This window comes from Bos javanicus, chromosome 2, assembly GCF_032452875.1.
Source record: "Bos javanicus breed banteng chromosome 2, ARS-OSU_banteng_1.0, whole genome shotgun sequence".
NCBI classification, from domain to species: Eukaryota; Metazoa; Chordata; class Mammalia; order Artiodactyla; family Bovidae; genus Bos; species Bos javanicus.
In genome coordinates, this window is record NC_083869.1 from 5,325,999 (window position 1) to 5,350,018 (window position 24,020).

General features: G+C 46.4%; 1 protein-coding gene across 1 annotated transcript; it reads left to right on the top strand.

Moving 5' to 3' along the window:
* Positions 1–1,217: 1,217 nt before the first annotated feature.
* Positions 1,218–23,584, top strand: LOC133256985 (cytochrome P450 27C1). Its single transcript, XM_061432292.1, has 9 exons — positions 1,218–1,956; positions 7,930–8,120; positions 8,861–9,060; positions 10,335–10,544; positions 12,074–12,237; positions 16,104–16,270; positions 17,621–17,699; positions 18,205–18,408; positions 22,666–23,584. Exons 1-9 carry the CDS (start codon positions 1,675–1,677, stop codon positions 22,780–22,782), a joined length of 1,614 nt encoding a protein of 537 aa, XP_061288276.1. The 5' UTR covers positions 1,218–1,674; the 3' UTR covers positions 22,783–23,584.
* The last annotated feature ends 436 nt before the right edge of the window (positions 23,585–24,020 follow it).

Here is a 24,020-nt window from a genome sequence, read left to right on the forward strand (position 1 = left end):
AGGCAAGAACACTGGAGTGGGTTGCCATTTCCTTCTCCAATGCATGAAAGTGAAAAGTGAAAGTGAAGTCGCTCAGTCGTGTCTGACTCTTCGAGACCCCAGGGACTGCAGCCCACCAGGCTCCTCCATCCATGGGATTTTCCAGGCAAGAGTACTGGAGTGGGGTGCCATTGAGCAGGAACCCTCAAAAATACTTCAAAACATCTCTAGGAACAGAGCAATTGTGCCATTCTTCATATCCTGCCTTCTAGCTGAACTGCTACCCCACTTCTGCCTATTAAAGTTGAGCCCTCTCTTCAAACCCTGCCTGAAAGACTCCTTCCTTCAGAAGGGCTCTCTCCTGCACTACTCTTTCCTACCCTAGTAGGAGGTGTGATCTCTCCTCCCCACAAATTCCAATCATATTCTGTATCAGTTTCATGGCACTTATGCTAATCTGGTGTGTATTTGTGTACTGTTTTATTCTTCTTGTGGGTTATGAGCTCCTTGAAGGCAGGATTAATATCTTACACTTTGAGTCCCTTACAGCAATAGTACCTTATAAATAAGAGTTGCTAAGTACTTCCTAAAAATGGAATAACTTAGTACTTGTTAGAAACTAGGGTCTTCTTTGCTTCACTTATCTACTTACGATTATTTAAAAGAAATGCACATTTAACAGAGTTGTAAAGGTATAAACTACTAATCAAAAAGTAACAATATTTTGTAGGCTTTTAAAAAAAACACATTTAGATGTAGAAGAACAAACTGCATGAAATCTTTGAATAATGTTCTCAGTTTTCAGAGTGAGTTGTTGAATAACTAGTTCAGAATCTGGGCTGCCTTCCTGCAACCAGATGACACATTTCTTGCCTCTTCTGTGCCAAGCACCTCCTTTACAGCCCACTTTCCTGTGCAGCTTGGCATTGCCATCTGAACCTATGTTAGCAAAGTCCTCTTCCTTCTCATTTTCGCCTGGAGGTGTGTTCATTTCTCTAGGCATTGTGCAACAGGACCAATCCTTGCTGGAGACAAAAAACACCAAATGTTCAAGAAGTCACTCAGCCCTCACCACAGGTCCTCACCAGCACTTCCAGTCTGTACTGTGTGCTGGGATAAAATTAAGGAGACCTATAAAACCTTCAATAGAGGCAGCATATTTTTCATTATGAAAACTTGTGCTAAAGTAATAATGTGGTCATTTTACAATACTGTGAGGGATCGCAAAGTCATCCAACATTTTTGTTCTCATTTCGGGATCGAATTATAATTGCATAACTTGAAATCACAAAGAACAGGTTTTAAAATACAAAAGGAGCAAATTAGCTTTCTTTCGTCAATAGTAATTTTTAAGGAAGGAAATAATGTAAAAAATCTCAGTCGACTTCTTTTTTTTGGCCATGCTTGGAAGTGGGATTGACCTTAAAACTTGGCGGTCTCAAGGAACGCTTAATTAATCGATGTGAAGAAAAAACAATAATCGCTTCATTTCTGTTGCAGTCTAATCACAGACCACCCCCTTTTCCCCAGCCTTAGGGGAGGGAGCGTTCAATAAAAGTCTGTGTAAACTGATGCCCGGGCCGTAGTACTCGAAGGAGCGCTGCTCGAACAAGTTAAAACGGAGCAGAGAGTAACCTCAAAGAGCAGCCCTCGAAACAAAAAAACTGCTCAAACCGACCAACGCACGGGATCGCAATGGCTCTGCTGGCGCGGATCCTGAAAGCCCGTCCGAGCCCGGCGGCCGGGCGTAGCGGGCTTCTGGGCGGCTGGGACGCTGGGCAGCCCCGGCTGGCCAGCTCTGGGCTCTCGGCGAGGGCGCGGGCCGAGGACAAAGGAGCGGGGCGGCCAGGGGCGTCGCAGGCCGGGGGCCGGGCAGAGGGGCCCCGAAGCCTCGCCGCCATGCCAGGGCCCCGGACCCTCGCCAACCTGGTGGAGTTCTTTGGGAAGGACGGCTTCAGCCGCATCCACGAGATCCAGGTAGCGGCGCGCGGGGGCTCTCTCCGGCGGGAGGGCGCTGGGGACGGAGCGCCGGGAAGGAGACCCGGGAAAGACGCCAGCGAGGGAAGCCCGGGGAGCTCCGGAAAGAAACCCCGGGAGAGGATGCCGGGGAGGGAGCGCCGGGGAAGGGTCCCGGGAGAGGATCCCTGGAAGCGCGCCGGAGAGGGGACCTCGGGAGGGGGCATTGAGGAGGGACGTCCGAGGAGGAAACGCCGGGAAGGGTTCCCTGGGGGGCGCGCCGGGGAGGGGGCTCTGAGTGACCCGAGGAGGGGCGCCAGAGGGCAGGTCGAGGGCCGGGAGCGCCCGGGAGCCCTGGGCCCCGCGCGCTGTGCGCTCCGGCGGGCTCCCGCGCGCGGGCCTGCGGAGGAGAGGGGGAGCGGGCAGCCGCCGGGCCTTCCCCGACGGCCCCCGGGGAGGCCCAGAGGACCGTCTCTCCACGCGGTGGGCGAGGAGCCCTGTGGGTCTTTTCGCGGCCGAGGACTTGTTGGATATGCTTTTAGTCCTCTTTGCTGGTGTTTTATAATTGAAAAACAAAATCCCCCAAATAGCGGGGGTTCGGAGGCTCCGGGTTATGTAACCTCCAAGTGATGAGAAGACAGACGAAGGTTCCTGAATCTCGGCGTCAAGCCAGGGCTGGGCAGGGCCTTAGGAAGAACCCAACCGGTCCAACAACCCTGTCGGAGGGTAGGGGAGCCCGCTCATTCTACGGTGGCTCACGTTGACCCAGAGTTTTGCCCTTCCCATGCCCACCTCAAACTTTTAATTGCAAGGTGACCCTCACCTTTAAGGCCGGCAGATCCGGTCTCTCTCACTTGCCGGGCAGCTGCTGCCCACTCTGCCCCGTCGTTTTCTCAGGGCTGCCACTCCAGCACCGGCTGTCATTTCTGGGACCTCTTCCGAGAACACCCTCCGCCCCTACTACTCCCTTCCTTTTGTTCAAAGCTTACCGTTCAACCTTCAGAAACTTCTCAGAGGAAGATTTTGTAACCATCCACCTGGGCTTTGGTCATTCATCCATTCCCTCAACCATTAACCTACCAGATGGTGCAGAGGCCAGGGCTACCTTTGGAGGAGCAGAAATTTCATTGATAGAAAAAGACTGTGGACAAGAGCAGCAGTTTTAATTTGACTAAAATTCCAGTTGGCCCCCATCTTGCCATCTGCCACATGAGCCCTACACAATTTCTTCCCAGACATGTTTCTAGGAGTCAAAAATGATTTCCTCTCTTTTCCATGTGGAATCTGAACATAAGATATCAGGATGATAGTTTTCAAATATGGTAAAAACATTATTTATTATTTGTTGGCATGTTTAATACAGGTTGCTCTAGACTGGATAAGGTTCTCTTATAACCCTTTTGCGGTGCTCTCCAGATCACCACTACTGCCGTTCTAAGGAGGAAGAGAATTATTCTGTTATCTCAACTCCAGTTTTCTTTTACTCGACTTGTAATCAGAATGCCAGCTATAGGATCCAGGTCTTTCACTTTACATGTGGCAAACACCCAGAGCCTTGGGTGAGTGACTTGGCCATGGTCACACAGCTAGTTAGTGGCAGAGCAGACAGTGATCAGGGTGCCTGGTGTGACAGAGTGGAAGGGTCCTGAGTTACATACCAGTGATCTGCAAACACCTGTGGAGTCTTCGCCAATCAGTTATTCTCTCTGGTCTGTGGTTTCCTCCTCTGTGCAGACGTCTAACATTCGTCATCCATCTCATGGGTTACTGTGAGGGCTTTGTAAGCTGTAGTAATAACCAATACATAAGAAGGATGGACACTTCTAGAACTCTTTTCATGGTTGCCCAGGCACAGTTCTAAGTCCTCCCTGGGAGGTAATTTCTATTATTTCTCCATTTTGCAGATGAGGAAACTGAGGCACAGTGGAACCTCACTTCCCAAGGTCACCCATCTGTGACCCGAGATGCCAACTCCAGAGTTTGTGCTCCAGCTGGCTAAACAAACTGAGTCTGGCTGACTGTATCATTCCATGGCCCTCCACTAAAAGGGCCATAAACTTGGTTCCTTCATTTGGTTCTTTCTGCCCCTTGGTCAGTTGCTCCCTTGTCTGCTTGTGCCCATTCAGTAGCTGGATTTCCCTGATGAATGGCCCCTCTCCCAGTCCTTCCTGTAACAGCCATGCTATCAGACACCTGGAGAAACGCCCTTCTGGGGTCACCTGTTGGTTAGGCCGAGTGGTCCTTTGGCACCTGACACATCCCAGTTGAGTCTGAGTGTCTTCATCTCTAGGCAGCGGGACTTCAACCAGGCCCGTAAAGAAGCAAAGAGCTTCCACTTGAGAGCAGAAGAGTGGAGAGATGACAGACTCTCTGGCCTGCCATTTGCATGGTTGAGAATTGGGGTGATAAGAAACGTTGGCAGATGCCAAAGAGAAATGCAGTCATTTCCGCCACGCTCAGCCCTGCCTTTGTCATACTGAGCCATGCTTGAGGGCACTTATCTTTCATCCTTTCTCCTTCTCTCCTTCCTTCCTTAGTTATTAACTGGACAGATTAACTCATTTACATCTATTGTGATTTCGTTTTTTGGTAACAACTTTGTTGAGATATAATTCACATGTCATACAGTTCTCTCACTTGAAGTATACAGCCATCACCACAAACAAATATAGAACATTTTCATAACCTTAAAAAGAAATCCTAAAGAATACAATATATATCCTTTAGCTATTACTCACCAACCCTCCATTTCCCCCAACCTTAAGCAACTACTGATGATTTACTTTCTATCTTTATAGATTAGCCTTTTCTGGACATTTCATATAAGTGGAATCATACAATATGTGGTCTTTTGTGTTTAGCTTCCTTCACTGAGCATCATGTTTTCAAGGCTCACCCATGTTGTAACATGTATCAGTACCTCATTCCTGTTTATGGATAAATAATATTCCACGTTTTGCTTATTCATTCATCAGCTGATGGACATTTGGATTGTTCCCACCTTTTGACTGTTATAAGTAATGCTGCTAGGAATATTCAGTGTAAGTTTTGTGCAGACACATGTTTTCATTTCTTTGGGGTCTATTTCTTGGAGTGCAATTGCTGTGTCAAACAGTAACTCTGTATAGACTGTTCTTGGAGAAGGCAATGGCACCCCACTCCAGTATTCTTGCCTGGAAAATCCCATGAATGGAGGAGCCTGGTAGGCTGCAGTCCATGGAGTCACTAAGAGTCGGACACAACTGAGCGACTTCCCCTTCACTTTTCATTTTCATGCATTGGAGAAGGAAATGGCAACCCACTCCAGTGTTCTTGCCTGGAGAATTCCAGGAACGGGGGAGCCTGGTGGGCTGCTGTCTATGGTGTCGCACAGAGTCAGACATGATTGAAGCGACTTAGCAGCAGCAGCAGCATAGACTGTTCTAAAGTAGCTGCAATGGCACCCCACTCCAGTACTCTTGCCTGGAAAATCCCATGGACAGAGGAGCCTGGTAGGCTGCTGTCTATGGGGTCGCACAGAGTCAGACACGACTGAAGTGACTTAGCAGCAGTACAAGAAGGTGTTGATTTCTCCACATTCTTGCTAATACTTATTATTACCTGTCCTTTGATTATAAGCATACAAGTGCATGCAAGGTGATATCTCGTTGTGGTTTTGATTTACATGTCCCTAGCGACTAATGCAATGGCACCCCACTCCAGTACTCTTACCTGGAAAATCCCATGGATGGAGGAGCCTGGTGGGCTGCAGTCCATGGGGTCGCTAAGAGTCGGACACGACTGAGCGACTTCACTTTCACTTTTCACCTTCATGCATTGGAGAAGGAAATGGCAACCCACTCCAGTGTTCTTGCCTGGAGAATCCCAGGGACGGGGGAGCCTGGTGGGCTGCCGTCTATGGGGTCGCACAGAGTCGGACACGATTGAAGCGACTTAGCAGCAGCAGCGGCAGTGACTAATGATGTTGAGCTTCGTCCATGTGATTATTAGACATTTTGAGACCTTCTTTAGAGAGGTGTCCATTCAAATAATTGCCCAGTTTCTTAATTGAGTTATTTGTTTTCTTCTCTGTTGGGTTGTAATAGTTTCCTATACATTCTGACATAAATCTCTATCCATATGTACTTTGCAAATATTTTCCCCATTCTAGGGATTGTCTTTCACTTTCTTGATAGTGAAACACATTTAAAAATTGAAGCACATGTACAAATTGTGAGATGTCCAAACATCTATTTTTTCTTTTGTTGCTCAGGCATTTGGTATCATATCTTAAGACACTTTTGCCAAATCTTAGGCCATGAATGTTTATCCCTGTGTTTTCCTTTTAGAGTCTTGTGGGTTTGGCGCTGATGTTTTGGTCTTTGGTCCATTTTCAGGTAGTTTTTGAATGTGGTGTGAGACTAGCATACACCTTAATTTTTGTTTGTCGCTATCCAATTTTCCCAGCATCGTATCTTAAAGAGTCTATTCTTCCCCATTTAATTGTCTTCACACCCTTGTTGAAAATCAGTTGACCATAGATGTATGGGTTTATTTCTGAGCTGTCAATTATTCCAATGATTTAGACGTCCATCCTTAGGGCAGTATCACACTGTCTTCATTACTTTCATAGTAACCTTTGAAACAGGGAAATGTTAGGCCTTCAACTTTGCTTTTTTAAAAAAGATTGTGTTTGCTGTTCTGAGTGGCTGGACTTCTGATGGGCATTATGCTGAATTTATGAATCAGTTTGGGAGGTATTACCATCTTAATAATATTGTTTTTCTTTCCTTTAACATGGATTATCTTTCCATTTATGTATGTTTTCTTTAATTTCTTTCAATGATTTTTGTAGTTTTCAGAGTGTAAGTTTTGCAATTCTTTTATTAACTGTGTTCCCAAATGTTTTATTCTTTATGATGTTATTGCAAATGGAATTGTTTTCTTAATTTTATTTTTGGGTTGTTCATTGCTAGTGTATGGAAATACAATTTTATTTTTGTATATTGATCTTATATTCTGTAAGCTTACTGAACATATTTATTAGTTCTGATTTTTTTTTTTTAGCAGGTATCTTAGAATTTTCTATATGTGAGATCATGGCATCTGTGAATAGTGATAGCTTTATTTTCCCCTTTCTAATCTGGGTGCCTTTTCTTTCATTTTCTTGCTGTAGATATTTTCACAGGTTCATTACACATTGCCCACAGGCAGCTTTCTTCGAGGGGGCAGGCTGGGTGGGCTGCTGAGGGCCTAAGGGAAAGGAGCCAGCAGAGGACGTTTGACTCAGAGGACATTTGACTCAGAGGACATTTAGACCCTGCAGTTAGTTCATCTACACCCCATTCCTCTTGTTGCTTCACACACTTAAGTTATTTTTAAATACACATCTTTAAAGAATTAAGAAAACTTCTGTGGATATGATTAATGATGTGAAAATATGTTTATCTCAGGAATATTTAACGTGGCCTTCTTTTTTTTAAATTAATTTTTACTGGAGTATAGACCCACTCCAGTGTTCTTGCCTGGAGAATCCCAGGGACAGGGAAGCCTGATGGGCTGCCGTCTATGGGGTCGCACAGAGTTGGACGTGACTGAGGCGACTTAGCAGCAGCAGCAGCAGAGTTGAGTTACAATGCTGTGTTACTTCCAAGTGTACAGCCAAGTGACTTAGTTAGACATATATTGTTATCCACTCTTTTTCAGATTCTTTTCCCTTGCAGGTCATTACAGAGAACTGAGTAGAGTTCCCTGTGCTATACAACAGGTCCTTATTAGGTATCTATTTTGTATTTAATAGTGTGTGTACATCAACCCCAATCTCCAGTTGTTCCCTCCCCACTCCTTTCCCCCTTGATAACCGCAAGTAAAGCAGCCACTCTGATCAGTTCTGTACGATGTAGAGCTTCCCTCTGCCCCAGTGTTCTGCCCCCCTGACACCTAGGAGTGTCTGTATTGAAGGTGTGTCATATCTGTGTATTTTTTTACTTTTGTGATTTCTCCTTGGTATTGCAGCAGAAGCACACACGGGAATATGGAAAAATCTTCAAGTCTCACTTTGGTCCTCAGTTTGTAGTATCTGTTGCAGACCGAGACCTGGTGGCTCAGGTGCTCCGCGCGGAGGGGGCTTCGCCCCAGAGAGCCAACATGGGGTCCTGGCAGGAGTACCGAGACTTGCGGGGCAGATCCACTGGCCTTATCTCTGCGTGAGTATGTGGAGCCAGGCTGAGCCTCAGCAGGAGCAGGGAGCCCAGGGAGACTCCCTCCCTGAATTACTGGGCTCCTAAAACCAGCTATTAATAAAGCACAGAACTCCCAGGGGGACTGTCTCAAAAGAGCCTCTTGTGTGGTCTCCTGAAATCTCCTGAAATCCTCTGGGAAGAGACTTGATGGCGGGGACGGGTGGGAGGTCCCACTGACCAAGTGATGGAGAGAAACTGTTTCTCAGGCGACACTTCGTGGCTTTAGGTGTCCATGTGATGACCACCAAGGTGGCTGAAGCTCACAGAGCCCACCTGTGGACCGGGGTGAGGGTGGTGAGCTCTTGTAGGAGACCTCCAGGATGGTCTCGGAATGTCAGCATTGATTGCTTTGTGAGATTCCTGTCTCATAACCGCTTTGGTTATTATTTTGTTTTTATACACCTTTGTGTCTTCCGAGAGTTAATCGACACAGCCTCAAGCAGGGAGGAGAGCACAGTGCATCCCCCGATCCCCTGGCCCAGTTCCCATCAGTTCAGAGATTCTGTTCTTGCCTGTTTGTCCTTATACATGAGCTGGGGAGTGACACCATCACTCCCCTCTCTTTGCCGTGTCTATCCTATTGCCATTCCATTTGGATTGGCAGATCTTGTTGACTATTGCTAGGAAATTTTTGCAGAGATATTCTGAATTCCTTCCCAGAATATTGATATAAGTAAGATTATTTGAAATTCACTTTATTCTAGGGAGGGTGAACAGTGGCTCAAGATGAGAAGTGTGTTGAGACAAAGAATTCTGAAACCGAAAGATGTGGCCATTTTTGCAGGAGAAATCAACCAAGTTATTGCTGATTTAATTAAAAGAATCTACTTCCTCAAGAGCCAGGCAGAAGATGGAGATACAGTGACCAACATCAATGACCTTTTCTTCAAATACTCAATGGAAGGTGAAGTGAAGTCAGATGGTGGGAAAGATGAAAGAATGAACGTTTGCCAAAATGTTTGTTATCACTGAGCATTTCCTGCGTCCCAAACTGTGCTAAGCCCCATATGTATGTATGTGTAATCCTCACAGTGCTAACGGAACCAGAGTGACCACCACTGTTTTACAAATGGGGAAACTGAAAAACTACTGTCCATTTTTAATGGCAGAAACTTTGTTTCAAATTCAGGCCTCTCTAACTCAAGAACCTCGCTCCTAATTACTACACATTTTGTTTTAGCACAATTTAAAAAGCAACAGAGGGACTTCCCTGGTGGCCCAGCGGGTAAGACTCTGCACTCCTAATGCAGGGAGCCCCTGTTTGATCCCCGGGCGGCGTATTAGATCCCACATGCTGCAACTAAGACCCGGCACTGCCAAGCTTAAAAGACGCAGCAGAAACTGAGAGGGTGTGTACTGCAGTCATTCTAGCTTTTAAAACCCTTGTTAGATGGGTAGTACATTCCCGTGGTTCAAAAACCAAACCCAAAAGGTACTCATGGAAAAGTTTCCTTCTCTCCTGACCCAGCTAGGTCACCAGTTTCTTCAGGGAATATTTTACACATGTACGAAGAAATACACGTGAGCCTTGTTTTTACTTTAAAAAAAAGGTAGCATACCAAACATTTTTTCTGAACCTGAGTTTTTTGAGAATTCTATTAGATTCCCCACTTTAACTATTTATTCACAGGCTAAGGATTGAACCCATGTCCCTTGCAGTGAGAGTGCAGAGTCTTACCCGCTGGACAACCAAGGAAGTCCAGGTTTCCCATTAAAAAAAAAATTAGTTTAGCTTGCTTCAAATTTAGTTTTTAAGTTAACTTTTTAAAGTTCTGACATTAATGTTCTCTAAAAACAGTCATAAAATCAAGAGAAGTGAGTTGTAAATACACTGAGAAATCCTGCTCTTCCCTGATTCTTTGGCAGCCCTTTCCTCTCCCCGCTTAGCTCTCGGGTCTGGGGCTCCCTGATGTGTGGCCAGGAAGAGCCACCTTTTAACTCCCCAAACTCGAGCAATTGGCTGAAAGGTTGGGAATTTTGCGTCGTGGGTCTTGAACAGACTGTTGACCTGAGGGCATGGTGAGGCCGAGGGTCAGTCATCACCGAACACACAACGTCCTGAGGATCAGAATCTGATAGAGGAAAACCTCGGGGGTAGCTACTTTTATGGGCAGGTATCTCATGTTGATTCTGTGGCTAATCCGGAAGGAGAAAAGCTGTAACCTCTCCCCTGTGCAGGAGTGGCCACCATTCTTTATGAGAGTCGCCTGGGCTGCCTGGGGAACAGCATCCCGCAGTTGACCGCGGACTACATCGAGGCCCTGGCGCTCATGTTCTGCACGTTCAAGACCTCCATGTATGCCGGCGCCATCCCTAGGTGGCTCCGCCTGCTCATCCCCAAACCCTGGCAGGAATTCTGCAGGTCCTGGGATGGACTCTTCGAATTCAGTAAGAGAAGAGTGGGGGCACCTGCTGTGGAGCCGGGTGGGCCTGACTTCCCCGCTGCTTGTGTGTCTCACACTCACACAGACAGTGGGATCACTGCAGGGGATGCCCTGGTGAAGTTATGTGCTGTTTGGACTCGAGAACTCTTAGCCTGGTTTTCTGAAGGAGCAAAAAGCACGTGGGGTGTGACCACAAGTAATGTGATTGATTTCTCATTTTTAAACTCTTTTAATTTTAACCAACATGCTTGCAGGGATAGGTGCAAGTAAGTGTTGTCTATGGGAGATGATGTCTTTAGTCCAATCATTCTGTCATTGCTTCAATCATTGAAACATTCTCAATGGAGGCTTTTTTGGACAAATTCATTTGTTGCTTACTGGGTGAAAACAAGCTGGGAGAAACCATTTTGCTCCAACCCAAGTTGAGATGAACAAAGTAAGATTAGTTTTCCAATATGGTTAAAAATTTTAGTATAAAAGAATTTTCAAAGTGCGAGATTTCCAAGATGTCTAGAACTATGTTTTTAGAACAATATTAACATTGAAAGAAGTGTCTTAAAAAAAAAGAAAGAAAGAAAGAAGTGTCTTAGAGGTCAGCATGCATTTGATTTCTCTTTTTTTTTTTTTTTGTGGCCAAACTGTGCTGCTTGTAGGGATCTTAGTTCCCTGACCAGGGATCGAACTTCATCCCCTACAGTGAAAGCTTGGAGTCCTAACCATTGGACTACTAGGGAATTCCCTCATTTGCGTATATGAGTTCTGATATATATAATATTCTAGCATCGTTCTGCAGTAATTTGGCCCTTTCCCTCATTCATTCTCCCTTCTGGAAACACAGTGGGAAAAAAGGATCTATATTCTTGTTACTTCACAGCTTTTTTGGCTATTACAGTAGAAAAACGAACATTTGCAAATACTTTATAGATTATTTTACAAAAAGAAGAGATATTTATCTTTCTTTCTTTGGAGTATATGTAAGTACCTCGTTGGGTTTATTCAACAATTCATGAACCCAGTAGCATCCCACCTTGCAAATAGAAGGCAGTTCCCAACCATTATTCATTTATACAAACAAGCATACGGATGAAGTTCCAAGGTTGGCAGTAAACCAATGGGGGCTGTCTAGCCTCTGAACCTGTCAAAAATTGAGAGAAGTTATTGGAGGGATGAAGAGGGAATTGAGACTGAAGGGGAGATTCTTTTTTTTTTTTTTTGTACTGGAGTATTCAGGTGGACAGCAAAGGCACTCAGCCACGCACATAGCATAAATCCATTCTGCCCAAGCCCCGCTCCCTTCCAGGCTGCCGCATGGCATCGAGCTGCGTTCCATGTGCTATACAAGAAGTCCTTGTTGGCTGTCCACGTCAAATATAGCACTGTGTACCTGTCCATCCCCTAGCCTCCCATCTTGCCCTAGTCGCCCTCCCCCACTGGAAGTTCCCTGAGTCTGTTTTGTAAATAAGTTCATTTGTATCACTTGAAGAGGTGATTCTTAACCAAACTTCTTCCAAAAGAAACACTGTTTTCAAACAGGCCAAATTCACGTTGACAACAAGCTGAGGGACATACGGTGCCAGATGGAAAGAGGGGAGAGAGTGCGAGGAGGGCTGCTCACCTACCTCTTCCTCAGCCAGGAACTGACACTGGAGGAAATCTACGCCAACATGACCGAGATGCTGCTGGCCGGTGTAGACACGGTGAGCTCTCACACGTCCTTCTTTCTCAACAGACACACAATGGTTAGAGTCTAGGACCTTTCTAAGAAATCCGACGGATGGCGGATACTTCAAAAGGACTGTGCGTGTTTGTACTAGCTGAGCGTCTGCTTCGCTGCTGCACATCTCCAGAAGAAAACTCCACTTTTTCTCTTTTTAAAAATATATGTAAAATGTAAAACTAAGGTGCACAGTGAATTCTGTAAAGAACGTAACCAAGTTCCACAATCATGCACACAAAGTAACAATTTAAAAAAATATTTTATGACTTTTTTACTGGAGTATAGCTGCTTTCCAATGTTGTGTTAGTCTCTGCTGTACATCAAAGTGAATCAGCCGCATGTAGAGGTGTATCCCCTCTTCCTTGGGCTGCCTTCCCATTTAGGTCACCATCGAGCATTAACTAGAGTTCCTGTGCTAAATAACACGCTTTAAAGTTTAAAATCCTGATTTGCAAACGTTTCTCCATTGTTTCATAATATCAGAAATGCAGAGAGCACAGACATGAAAAGCCCTCTTATTTATCACCTAAAATATTCTGGGTTATGGAAAACTCCCCAGTTCATTTGATAAGGCCAGCATAACTTCAAAACCTGCTAAAGGAAGCGTAAGGAAAGAAATGTTTAATAAGCACTTTGCTTTAATATGTGTATGTATCAGTTTAAAATAAAATCTGAATGAATAGATTCAATCAGTGTAGCAGATGGATAATATACTATGACCAAGGAGAGCTCAATATCAGAATGAAACAAAGCACTGACCACTGATTTGGAGGAAATTCTGTACCCTATTGCTAAGTGAAAAATGAAGGTGCAGAAAAGCGAGTATCCTGTGTTCACGTTAGTAAAACCAGCTTTGCCCCCGCCGCCGTCCACGTGCAGGCGCACCTCTGAGCGGTTGCTGGGCATGGGGGAAGTGTGGGACCTGCACACCGGATGGTCCACGCACAGGCGCACCTCTGAGCGGTTGCCAGGCATGGGGGAAGTGTGGGACCTGTACACCGGAGGGTCCACGCGCAGGCGCACCTCTGAGCGGTTGCCGGGCATGGGGGAAGTGTGGGACCTGCACACCGGAGGGTCCACGCGCAGGCGCACCTCTGAGCGGTTGCCGGGCATGGGGGAAGTGTGGGACCCGCACACTGGATGGTTACCGCGGGCTCCCTGACTGGGGCGGGGGTGCTACAGGGATGCTGAGAAAGATAGTGGTGAAATAGGAAAAAGGAGGGCCAGGCTTTCAGTAATGTGGAGGAAGTCAGTTGCGTGAAATAATTAAGATTAAGTAGTAAATGTGGTGATTGTGCGTGTCTGTAAGTATCCTTTTGTTCTCACAGGATCTTCTGAAGTAGGTGTTATTGTCCTCGATTAACGGGTGGAAAGATGAAACAGCAAAGATTACCTCAAGGTTTTTCCTTCACACGAGTGCTTCCTGAACTTGAGGAAAGCATGAATCTCCCTTTTAGAGGGAGAAGAAAACCTATGGTTGACATTTTTAGTGACATGATGTCACTTAAGTAAAAGCAGAAAACTTCACATAAATTCATTACTCTTTAGATCATCTTCAACAATAAAACAAAATGTATGTATATGAAATGCAAACTAATCAATGCACTCAGTTCCAGCAATGAAAATTCTAATTAACGGTGTGAATGTGACTTCGTGTGGCTTTGAGTGGGGAACCAGTGTTGGAATGCACAGCCCAGCCCTAAGCTGATTCAGATGTGTGGTACTCTTGCCCCCTCGTGGTAACTAAGAGTATCACCACGTGATGGAGGTGGGGGTTCAGAAAGGACCCATTCCTACCTGAAGGAACCTTCAGGAGACAAAAGCTTGCAACGTTATGCTCATTTAAAAAAAAAAAATGTTATTTTAAAAAGCCAACTTTGTTGTAGCATAATTTGTGCACAACCAACTATGTCCATTTAAGTGGTACAATTCAGTACAGATTGTTGACAGATACAGTATAAATACAAATGCTATCATTTTTTAAACCAACACCACAATCAACATCCTGGACGTTTTTATCATCTCTGCAAGTTCTTCACCCTCATTTCAGTCCATCCCTCCCATACCCCCACCCCTGGCAATAGCAGCCACTGTACATAAGTTTGCATTTTTCTAGAAATTTATATAAATGGAATCATATGGTGTGTATTTTGTGTCTGGCTTCCTTCACGCAGTGAAATGATTTTTGAGATTCATGCATGTTGTTGCTTATAAAGATATTTATTCTTTTTTTTTTATTATTGAATAGTTGGCATCACTGATTCAATGGCCCTGAGTTTGCGCAAGCTCCAGGAGATGGTGAGGGACAGGGACACTAGCATGCTGCAGTCCATGGGCTTGCAAAGAGTCGGATACGACTGAGTGACTGAACAACAACAATTACTGAATAGTATTCCATTGTATGAAGAAGGCAATGGCACCCCACTCCAGTACCCTTGCCTGGAAAATCCCATGGACGGAGGAGCCTGGTGGGCTGCAGTCCATGGGGTCGCTACGAGTCGGACATGACTGAGCGAATTCACTTTCACTTTTCACTTTCATGCATTGGAGAAGGAAATGGCAACCCACTCCAGTGTTCTTGCCTGGAGAATCCCAGGGATGGGAGACCCTGGTGGGCTGCTGTCTATGGGGTCACACAGAGTCAGACACGACTGAAGCGACTTAGCAGCAGCAGCAGCATTCCATTGTATGGCTATACCACATGTGGTTTTTCCATGAAACTGATTTTAATAGAAATTTTCTGTTCTCTTGATTGGAAGCATCTAATTTATTTCCTTAACCATTTACAGGAGGAACTTGCATATTATATTATGTATTACAGTAGAGCTGTCCTATAAACACTTACGGACTATATCCTCTAAAAGTCCGTAATATCTATCGGAGGGAAATAATGTCAATGACTTACTTAAGTTAGTCTTTTTAGTTGAAAGGAAGGGCTCTTTACTGTGGAATGTCCTTGTTTACAAGCAAGTGAAATGTAGTCACATAGATAATAGTATTGATTTTAGTGAAAATCTTGGAACCTAGGATATAGAATAGAATTATTCTCAATAACCAGAAATTCCGTCTTCAATCTAAGAAGTGGTAGAAACAGTGATACTGCTTCGTGCAAATGCCGTCCAGTCCTCATATGGTAGTTTGCTTGATAAGCACACGGGAACAATGAATGGACCATTAATAGACCCATGGCTGCCCCCTCTCCACCCTTACTCCCTGACTCCCACATCTCCTCATCTGATTAGGGCAACCAGAGCAGGCCTGGCCCAGCCACAGGCCTGCGGCATGCTGTTCTCAGCTTGATGGGCAGCCTCAAGCCCTTCTTAGCAAAACCCAAGTGACCCTTGTAAAGAAAGTTGCAGAAAGTTCTAGGCACAACCTCCAGGCTTGACCAGCATTCCTATGGGCCCACAGACTCCAGGGAAGAGGAGGAGAGTTGCTCTTCAATGATTTTCTAAGATTACTTTTTATTTTTGGCCACGTCATGTCGCTTGCAGGATCTTAGTTCCCTGGCCAGGGATTGAACCCAGGCCCTCGGCAGGAAAAACACTGAGACCTAAGTGGGCTGCTGCGGAATTCCTGCTCTTCAGTGATTTTTAAAAAGTTCTAAAATGATGTTTCCTGTAGCTCGTTATTGAAAAAAACACTTGGATCCCATAGCTGACACTACTTTCCCAAGATACCTGGAGGAGTTAGGGGAATCGTCTCCTGTTTGGGTAACACATACAACGCCCTGACAGAGTTTCACCTGCACTTATTCTCTTGTGACCTCACGCCCAGTGCTTCCTGCTGCGGAAATCCTTGGCTTCATTCAAGACACGTGCCCCTGTCTGCCGGTTTCTTTCTTAGACATCGTTCACGTTGTCCTGGGCAGTGTATCTCCTCGCAAGGCACCCAGAAGTGCAGCAGGCCCTGTACCGGGAGATCGTGAGGAATCTGGGCGAAAGGCACGTTCCCACGGCCGCAGACGTCCCCAAAGTCCCACTGGTCCGAGCTCTGCTTAAGGAAACCTTGAGGTAAAAGGCTCACCAAAATTTATGTCAAAAACCATGTCCATTACGTCTGATTCTTCATCATGATGATTGTGGCTTTGACTTAAAAACTGGGTCCTAAACCAATACTCCAGTGGCCCTTGGTGGCTGAAATGTTTAGGAAGGAGGAACTCATGACCATTTTATTTCCTCTCTGCTCTCTTCAGAGCAGGAGAAATGTGTTCTGTTTTAGAGTTGGAAATATTCATTTCTTCATTAAGATCTTCATTACTCTTTTTTTGTGGCCATACCACATAGGATGTGGGGTGGAGTTCCTCCGCCAGGAACCGAACGTGTGCCCTGCGTTGGGTGTGGGAAACGTTATCACTGGACTACAAGGGAAGTGCCCTTGAAGATATTAAGAGCCATGCTCAAACTTTGCACTCACTCTGGACATCCGCTTCACCAGCCGTTTCCCAGTGTGCTCCTTGAAGGATAAAGCAGAACCAGAGTGATCGTCAAGAGAATGTACTGGGGTGTTTGGCCAGTTACCACATGTGTTTCCAAGATCCTGTGGTCTTGTGTAAACCTCTGAGTTGGGCTGGAGACGCCAAGTAGTGAGGCTCCTCTGCTCCCTGATGGGGCTTTACCGACTCGGGGAAGGCCAGAGCGTGAGGGATATAAGTGATGTTGGGCAGCGTTGGGTGGGAGGAGGTGGGATTAGGTAACCAGTGAAGGTTCTTCCTCCTGTGAGGGTCAGGATCCTGACTTCCTCTATGGAGGGAATGCCATGACAAGGAACAAGGGTTATTCACAAAATACTCACTAAAATAATTCTCGTAAACCTGACTTGATAATGATGTTTCAAGTCGTATTTGCATCCTCAATCTTCAGCATGCGATTTAATCTTAAAAAAAAAAAAAAGCCAGTTGTGTGTTAACTGGTATTTGTCAATTAAAATTATATTCAGAGTTTTCGTAGGTCACCTCTCAGAGAGTCTGAAAATTAAAGTATAGTTCTCAGAATTTATTTCCTGGAACCCTGAGTCCTAAGAACTATTCCTTGATAAAGAGTTCCCATGCATGCATGTATTTCAGAAATTCAGAATTATTCCTCTTGGGAGCATAATAACACACTGAAAGCTTTTCTTTGTGTTTTGTAGTCTTTCTTGACTGTGAGACCTTTTAAAAAATTTTTATTTTTAACTGGAGGATAATTGCTTTACAATGTTGTGTGAGGCTTTTTTGAGTCCTTCCGAGGACCACAAAAGTTCTTGCAAGATTTTCCCATTTAATTTTTAGAAAATGAAAATGGCATTGTATCCAGACTTGTATATGTTTGATAAACTATTCTGAAAGTCTCCGCTCCTTTCTGGCCTCCGTTGGCTCTCTCCAGGCTGTTTCCAGTGCTGCCGGGGAACGGCCGGGTCACCCAAGAGGACCTGATTGTTGGCGGGTATCTGATTCCCAGAGGCGTGAGTCTGGTGGGCACAGTGGGGCTGGCTGAGCTGGGGAGGCTGGATTGGGAATTTGCTTCCACGTTTAGGATGTCCTTGTTCCTGTGTGAATTTCTGTAGATTTCCTTTTCTTCTGCATGTGTTTTTAGGATGAAGATGGGGCTTTAGGAGCAAGGAGAGGTTTACTGTGTGATATTGCTCTGGCAAAAACAAAGTCAGATAATTCTGTAGCTCATATGACCATTCCACCCTCCCTCCCCTGGAGGCTCCGTGAAAGCAGAAGGTCCCTCAGGGGGAGTTTCTGAAGGACTTGAATTGCCTTCTCTGCGGCATTGAGGTTCATTCAGGGTGGGGTATGCTTTGAAGGGGGACCTACCATCCTGGGTCTGCACGGCCTCCTGGGCCCTTACATGGCTTGTCCCAGCCCAGAGCACCTCTGGAGGGTCCGCCCAGCCAGGGCTATGGCCTCTGCTCTGCTTTCCCTGGATTCCATTCTTTATTCCTTTTCTTATGGTTTGCACAGACCCAGCTGGCCCTCTGCCACTATGCCACATCCTATGAGGATGAGAACTTCCCTCGGGCCAAGGAGTTCCGGCCTGAGCGCTGGCTGCGGCAAGGAAACCTGCGCAGGGTTGACAATTTCGGGTCCATCCCCTTCGGCTACGGGGCTCGAAGCTGCATCGGGCGGAGGATTGCAGAGCTGGAGATCCACCTGCTCGTGATCCAGGTAAGCCTTAGGGGCTCAGTGGCCCGTGAGCTTGGTCTAGGTGACTGGGCTCAGCTGGATCAAGACCTAGATGGAAAAAAGGGAAAAAGAATTTTGAAAACTTTACGAGCTTCCTGTTAAATCCTGTTTATGTGTTAAAATGCCTCCTCCCCTGCAGGAGCCATCTCTGGTCACATGGCCCCCTGCCTTGTCTCTGCTTCTTTCCTCCTTGCAGTCGTGTGGGCAGAACTGGGAGGGGTGTATGTGGGCGGGGATGGGAAGCTCCCAGGGGAGCTCTGCAGATGGGTGCGTGGGAGGTGTTCAGGAGTGGCCCTCAAACACCATGGGTCACCCTGTCACCAGGAGCTCCCGGCCACAGAGAGAGTCACTTAGTGGGTCTGGGGTGGGTTCCAGGTGATTCTGAGGGCAGTGTCCGTGGGCTGCACTCGGTCTAAGAAAATGCACGTGCTGGGCGTGGGGGCAGCTCCACCCACCCCTGTGGATGCTGTTCAAGTCCCGGCCTCCCAGGCTCCTCCCTTCCGAGCTTGTCAGTCTTGTCACTGTCACTGGGGAGGATGTCACGCTTGCCCCCCGAGGCCCCTTCATCACCTCGTTTTATGTGAATCAGCCTTTTACACAGGGACGTGGTTCTCCAGCTTGTTTGGGTTTCAAAACCTCAGGCAGGCTTGGTGTTGGTGAGAGAAAACCTTACACGTGAATCTCTAAGTGTGCAAGTGTTTACTTTTGTGCTTGTACAGAATCCGAGTTCAGGCTGCGGCCGGAAGTAAACAATGACTGAAGGAAATTTTATAAGAGAAAACCTGTAGTAGAGAAAACTCTACCCATTATCCTTTCCCACAGATTTGGGAAGCCTGCCACGGAAAACCTTGGCCCAAGGTTCCGGAGCTACTGTCGTTGACCCCAGGCTTTGGAAGCGTGAGGGGATGGCCTGGGGACCCATCTCCCCCTTTCACTGATAAGAAAGCTGAGTCTCAGCTTTCAGTGGAGTTGGAGCCACTTGCCACCGTTGTGGCGTGGCAGGTGTGGGGCACTGGGCAGGCGTCCTGCCTCCCACCTACACTTCCCCATGTGTCACTGAGGTGCTTCCTGCAGGCTGTTGGAGCCCAGGGCAGAACATGCAGGGACTGGGACCTTTGCAGATGATGGCATCAGAGAGCATAAGGGATGGGGAAGCCTGGCCAGCCTGGTGGGGATTCTGGGTGGTTGGCATGGGGAGGCAGGCTTGGGGGAGGTGAGGGGCCACTGCCAGGGGAGGCTGGTGTGGAAGGGGTGGCTGGACCGTCATGCGGTCATCCCGTCTCTATGGGCATGCCAGTGGCTGCAGCTCAGCAGGGCCGAGTTGTGTCTCTTCCCGCCATGAGCCCCACAGACACTATCCAGTCTCAGTCGTGGACAAAGTGGAGACAGGTCCGTGCGGAGGGGATGGTGGCTTCAGGCAAACGGACTCCAGTCCCACTTCTGCCAGTCTGTGGTTCCTACACCCTGGGCAGGCCGCTCCGCAACTCTCTGAGCCTATTCCTCATCCACAAAGCGTGCCAGATACCTGCCTCTTGGGTGTGTGAGGGGTGAAAGTGGTCTGTGCACAGAGTCTGGGTGGCAGCCTTTGGGGTTTGCACGCCTGTTCTCGGTGTCTGCTCCCAGGGACTGGGAAGGCCCTGGCTCCCTGAGTGATGCTGTGGGCTCCACGGGCACATCTCTGACAGGCAGAGTTCATTGCTTGCTGAGAGCCATTCAGACAGCTGGCAGGGAGCTCACTGCCTCCTGGCTCTGATGGCCTGGACAGTTACAGGGGATGCCAAGGACAAGAGGCAGCTGAGGGCCCAGATGGGTGGACTGGGAGAGGATCAGAAACGGCGTGTTTGGTGGTGGGGACCAGGGTTTTATTTGCTTCTGTTAACATACTCGTGTACCTGATGAAGTTCTTGCTTCAAGAGTTCTCATTTCTACTGCAAGTGTAGAGAGGGAAAATCATTATTTGTTATTTCCAAGAGAGAAAAAGAAAAAGGAAAGGCACAGATAAACAGCACTAGGAATGAGAAAAAAGGCGTAGCTGCAAATGCTGTGGAGGATTATTTTTAAATCAAGAAAAGACTGCAAACAGCTATTTTTCTTTTTTTACAGAAATGCCCTGTCACCAAACCAAGTATGTTCAGGAATGCAAGAATGGCCCACCTCAGGATAGAATTTATCACAGTGGGAGAAATTAACGGACAAAATTTTATGACCATCTCCCAAAATAACTGATAAAATTCAATACCCATTCATGAAGAAAATCTCTTAGCACAACAACAATGGAAGGGCTTTCCTTCAGCAAATAAATAGTGTCTATCCCAACAGAACAGAGACTGTGCCTGTGGCCTATGGGAAGGCATGGATTGGTTTTAATGCTGCAATAATAACATGTTTTCTTGAAATCAGGAACAAGACATTCATATCGCACAGGGAATGTTTGGAAGATACACCTCTGCTCCTTGGGAGGCGGAGTCTTGAAGTGGAACGAGGGCCTTGTTTTTTGTTTTTATGCTTCCTGCATAGTTTTACTTTTTCAGTGAGCATGTACTGCCATTCAGAAAGGCAGAAAATCCATGTGGGATGTTGGCCTTAGAGTGAGAAGGGCATGTGCGTCCTCCCACTGCCACAGGGGGCTGTGCCAGCAGTTCTTTAAGGTCAGAACAAAGAGTCAGAGATCCGATGTTGAGGTGACGGCCTCTTGATGCCAGAGCATTCTAGATCTGCCTGAACGCGGGTCATTGCGCTTGGCTCTCTAACGATGACAAGGGGTAGTTCGGTCTGTGTCTTCACTGCAGCCCTGCTCCCTGCCTGACCCCCGCCCAGCTCACCTGAAGGACCCATCAGTGCACACTGTTGCTTTGCCTGGGAGACGAGGCTGGAGAGTCGGGGTGGAGTGGGTTGGGGCGCCCGCATCCCACATGGTGATACAGGTTCTCCAGCGCCTATGCTCTGTTAGGTGGTTGGAGTGGGGGAGGGAACAGTGGCTGTCTGCCCCTTGCACGGTCCGCACGGGCTTGTGAGCCAGGCCCTGCCTCCCCTCCAGGGACCAGTGCAGTTCTGACAGAGGTCGGTAGAGGAGGTTGCCTTTTTTTCCTCTAAGCTTAGAGGTGATTTTGAAAATCAGGCCATGGCCAATTGATGGGGACATTAGTGCTTGAGGCTAATGGGTCCTTAGGTGCTCTTTAAAGCTGGTCATTTAGATACTTTGCAGTTTCACCCTGAGAGAGAGGACTACTTCTGCTTTGGAACCATAGAAGTGAGAAATGGAATCAAAGGTGCAAATGAAGAATATTTAAATTAAGGACAGTAATGGGTGAAGTCTGGATGCTCTGCCTCCTCCTGACAGCTGTGTGTGTCCCACCACTGAGGTGGCTGCAGATTCTAAACCTTGGAATTTCACTTTGTTCTTTTCTCCTTCCTTTCTCCTTTGATTCCTTCTTTTTCTAGACCTACAGTGGAACCAATAGAGTTAGAATTTTGAACTGGCTAATAAAATACAAGTTATTTGAACATTTTGTTACCAAGCAAAGTTCATGTGCCCAACACACTGAGGCCAAACCAACCAGAACATCAGACTTTGGAGCAGTAAAAGGTTTATTACAGAGTCAAGCAGAAAGAATGGGTGGCTTGTGCTCAAAACCCTTGATCTAGTCAATGGTTTGGGGGGAGAAACTTTTCTAGGCAAAATTTGGGGTGCGACTGCAGGGTGCATGACTTTCTTCTGGTTGGTTGATGGTAAGTTGACAGGGCGGTGCTCCAGGAATCTTGTGTTCAGCGTGACTTTACCCTCTTCCACCTAGGTGGGGTCCTTAGTTCTGCAGAAGAGCTCTAGTACACTGTTATGTGTATCCCTTGAGGAGGAATCCGGACTCTGACTGCCGTCCCCTTGGTTCTGCATCCCCTCCCTTCACTAATTAGTAACTGGGTGATTCCCTCTTTGGAACTCAGGGAAGGTCAAGGAGGCCTAATGAAGCCTATTTCTTTCAAACAAGAAATGCGGGACATGAAGGCTTTTGTGCCCAGGAACCCCACAAAATCCTACTCAGTTTCAGTTCTGCCTGCATATCTGTTCCATGGACCTCCCAGTAAGTCACTGGATGTGCCGGACTCCCGATCAGGACATGACGCTGTTTCTCACATCTCTTGTTCCCTTGGTTTCCTGCAGCTGGAGCTATGATGAGAGTGCAGGTGCTGCAGAGTTTCTGCTATCCCAATTTTAAAACCCTTCTCTCTTTCTCGTTTTAGCTGCTTCAGCATTTTGAGATCAAAACATCTCCTTGGACTAAAACTGTTCATGCAAAAACCCATGGGCTTCTGATGCCAGGGGAGCCCATCCACGTGCGTTTTGTTAACAGAAAGTGAGCCTGGCGTTTTTCACCCAGCCACCAGACCGACACACAGCAGGTGTCTGTGGGCCATGGATGACGGCAGGGAAGGAAAGAATCCCTTCTCAGGCGATCTTGGTCGTAGACTGGCCTCCTTGGTCCTGGGAAACTTTGAAATCTTTTTGCAAAGTAATGTGAGAAGATTGCTTTTGCATTCCAGAGTTGCCCTTTTTTTGGTTTGTTTTTTGAGTAACAGCTGTTGAGAAGCCAGTGGCACTGAATTCTCAGGCCTCATATGGTGTCTTGCCCTTGGACTCTCCTCTGCATTTGGGCCAAGAAGTGTTGGTATACTTACAGATTCAGTGCTTGAACATACCTTCTCTGATACTGCATCAGGACTGCATCTTAGGACAGAATTCCGACTTCTTATCTTAAAGAGGAAACATTAGAGGCTTCTGTAGAACAGACCTGTGGTTGCCAAGGAGGGTGGGTGAGGGAGAGAAAGATTGGGAATGTAGAATTAGCTGTATAGTACAGGAAACTGTATTCAGTATCCTGGGATAAGCCATAATGTAAAGGAATATGAAAAAGAATGTACATATATGTATAACTGAATCACTTGCTGTACAGCAGAACTTAACATTGTAAATCAACTGTAATAAAATAAATTTTAAAAAAGAATGCTTCTGTAATACCATAATTTTGGGAAGTGACTCATATGGGGATTTGAGCCCACATGCCAGGACTTGAACACAGCCTAAATCTGATTGGAATTTGAACCAGTGGTCTTTTAATTAGAATCACTCACCTGGGGTCTGGACTTACTGAGGCTCAGGTTCTTTGTGTCTCAGTGCAGAAAGAATTCAATGAGAGACATATTAATAGGTAAGAGGTGGGTTTGTTTAGAGAGATGCACATTGCATAGACAGCATGCAGCCTATCTCAGCAGGCAAGAGTGGCCTGGGGAGAAATACACTCCCTGTTCTCCTCCTGGCCAGAGTCTAAACCTCCTGCCTAGGGTTCAGGATGGGGAACACATGTATACCTGTGGCAAATTCATTTTGATATATGGCAAAACCAATACAATATTGTAAAGTTAAATAAAATAAAATTTAAAATAAATAAATAAATAAAAGAATGGTGGCACACAAAAAAGAGGCATTTTAACTTTGGACTTTAATAAAAGAGTAAATTCAACAAGGACCTACTATATAGCACATGAAACTCAGTGTTATGTGCCAGCCTGGATGGGAGGGGGACTTGGGGAAGAATGGA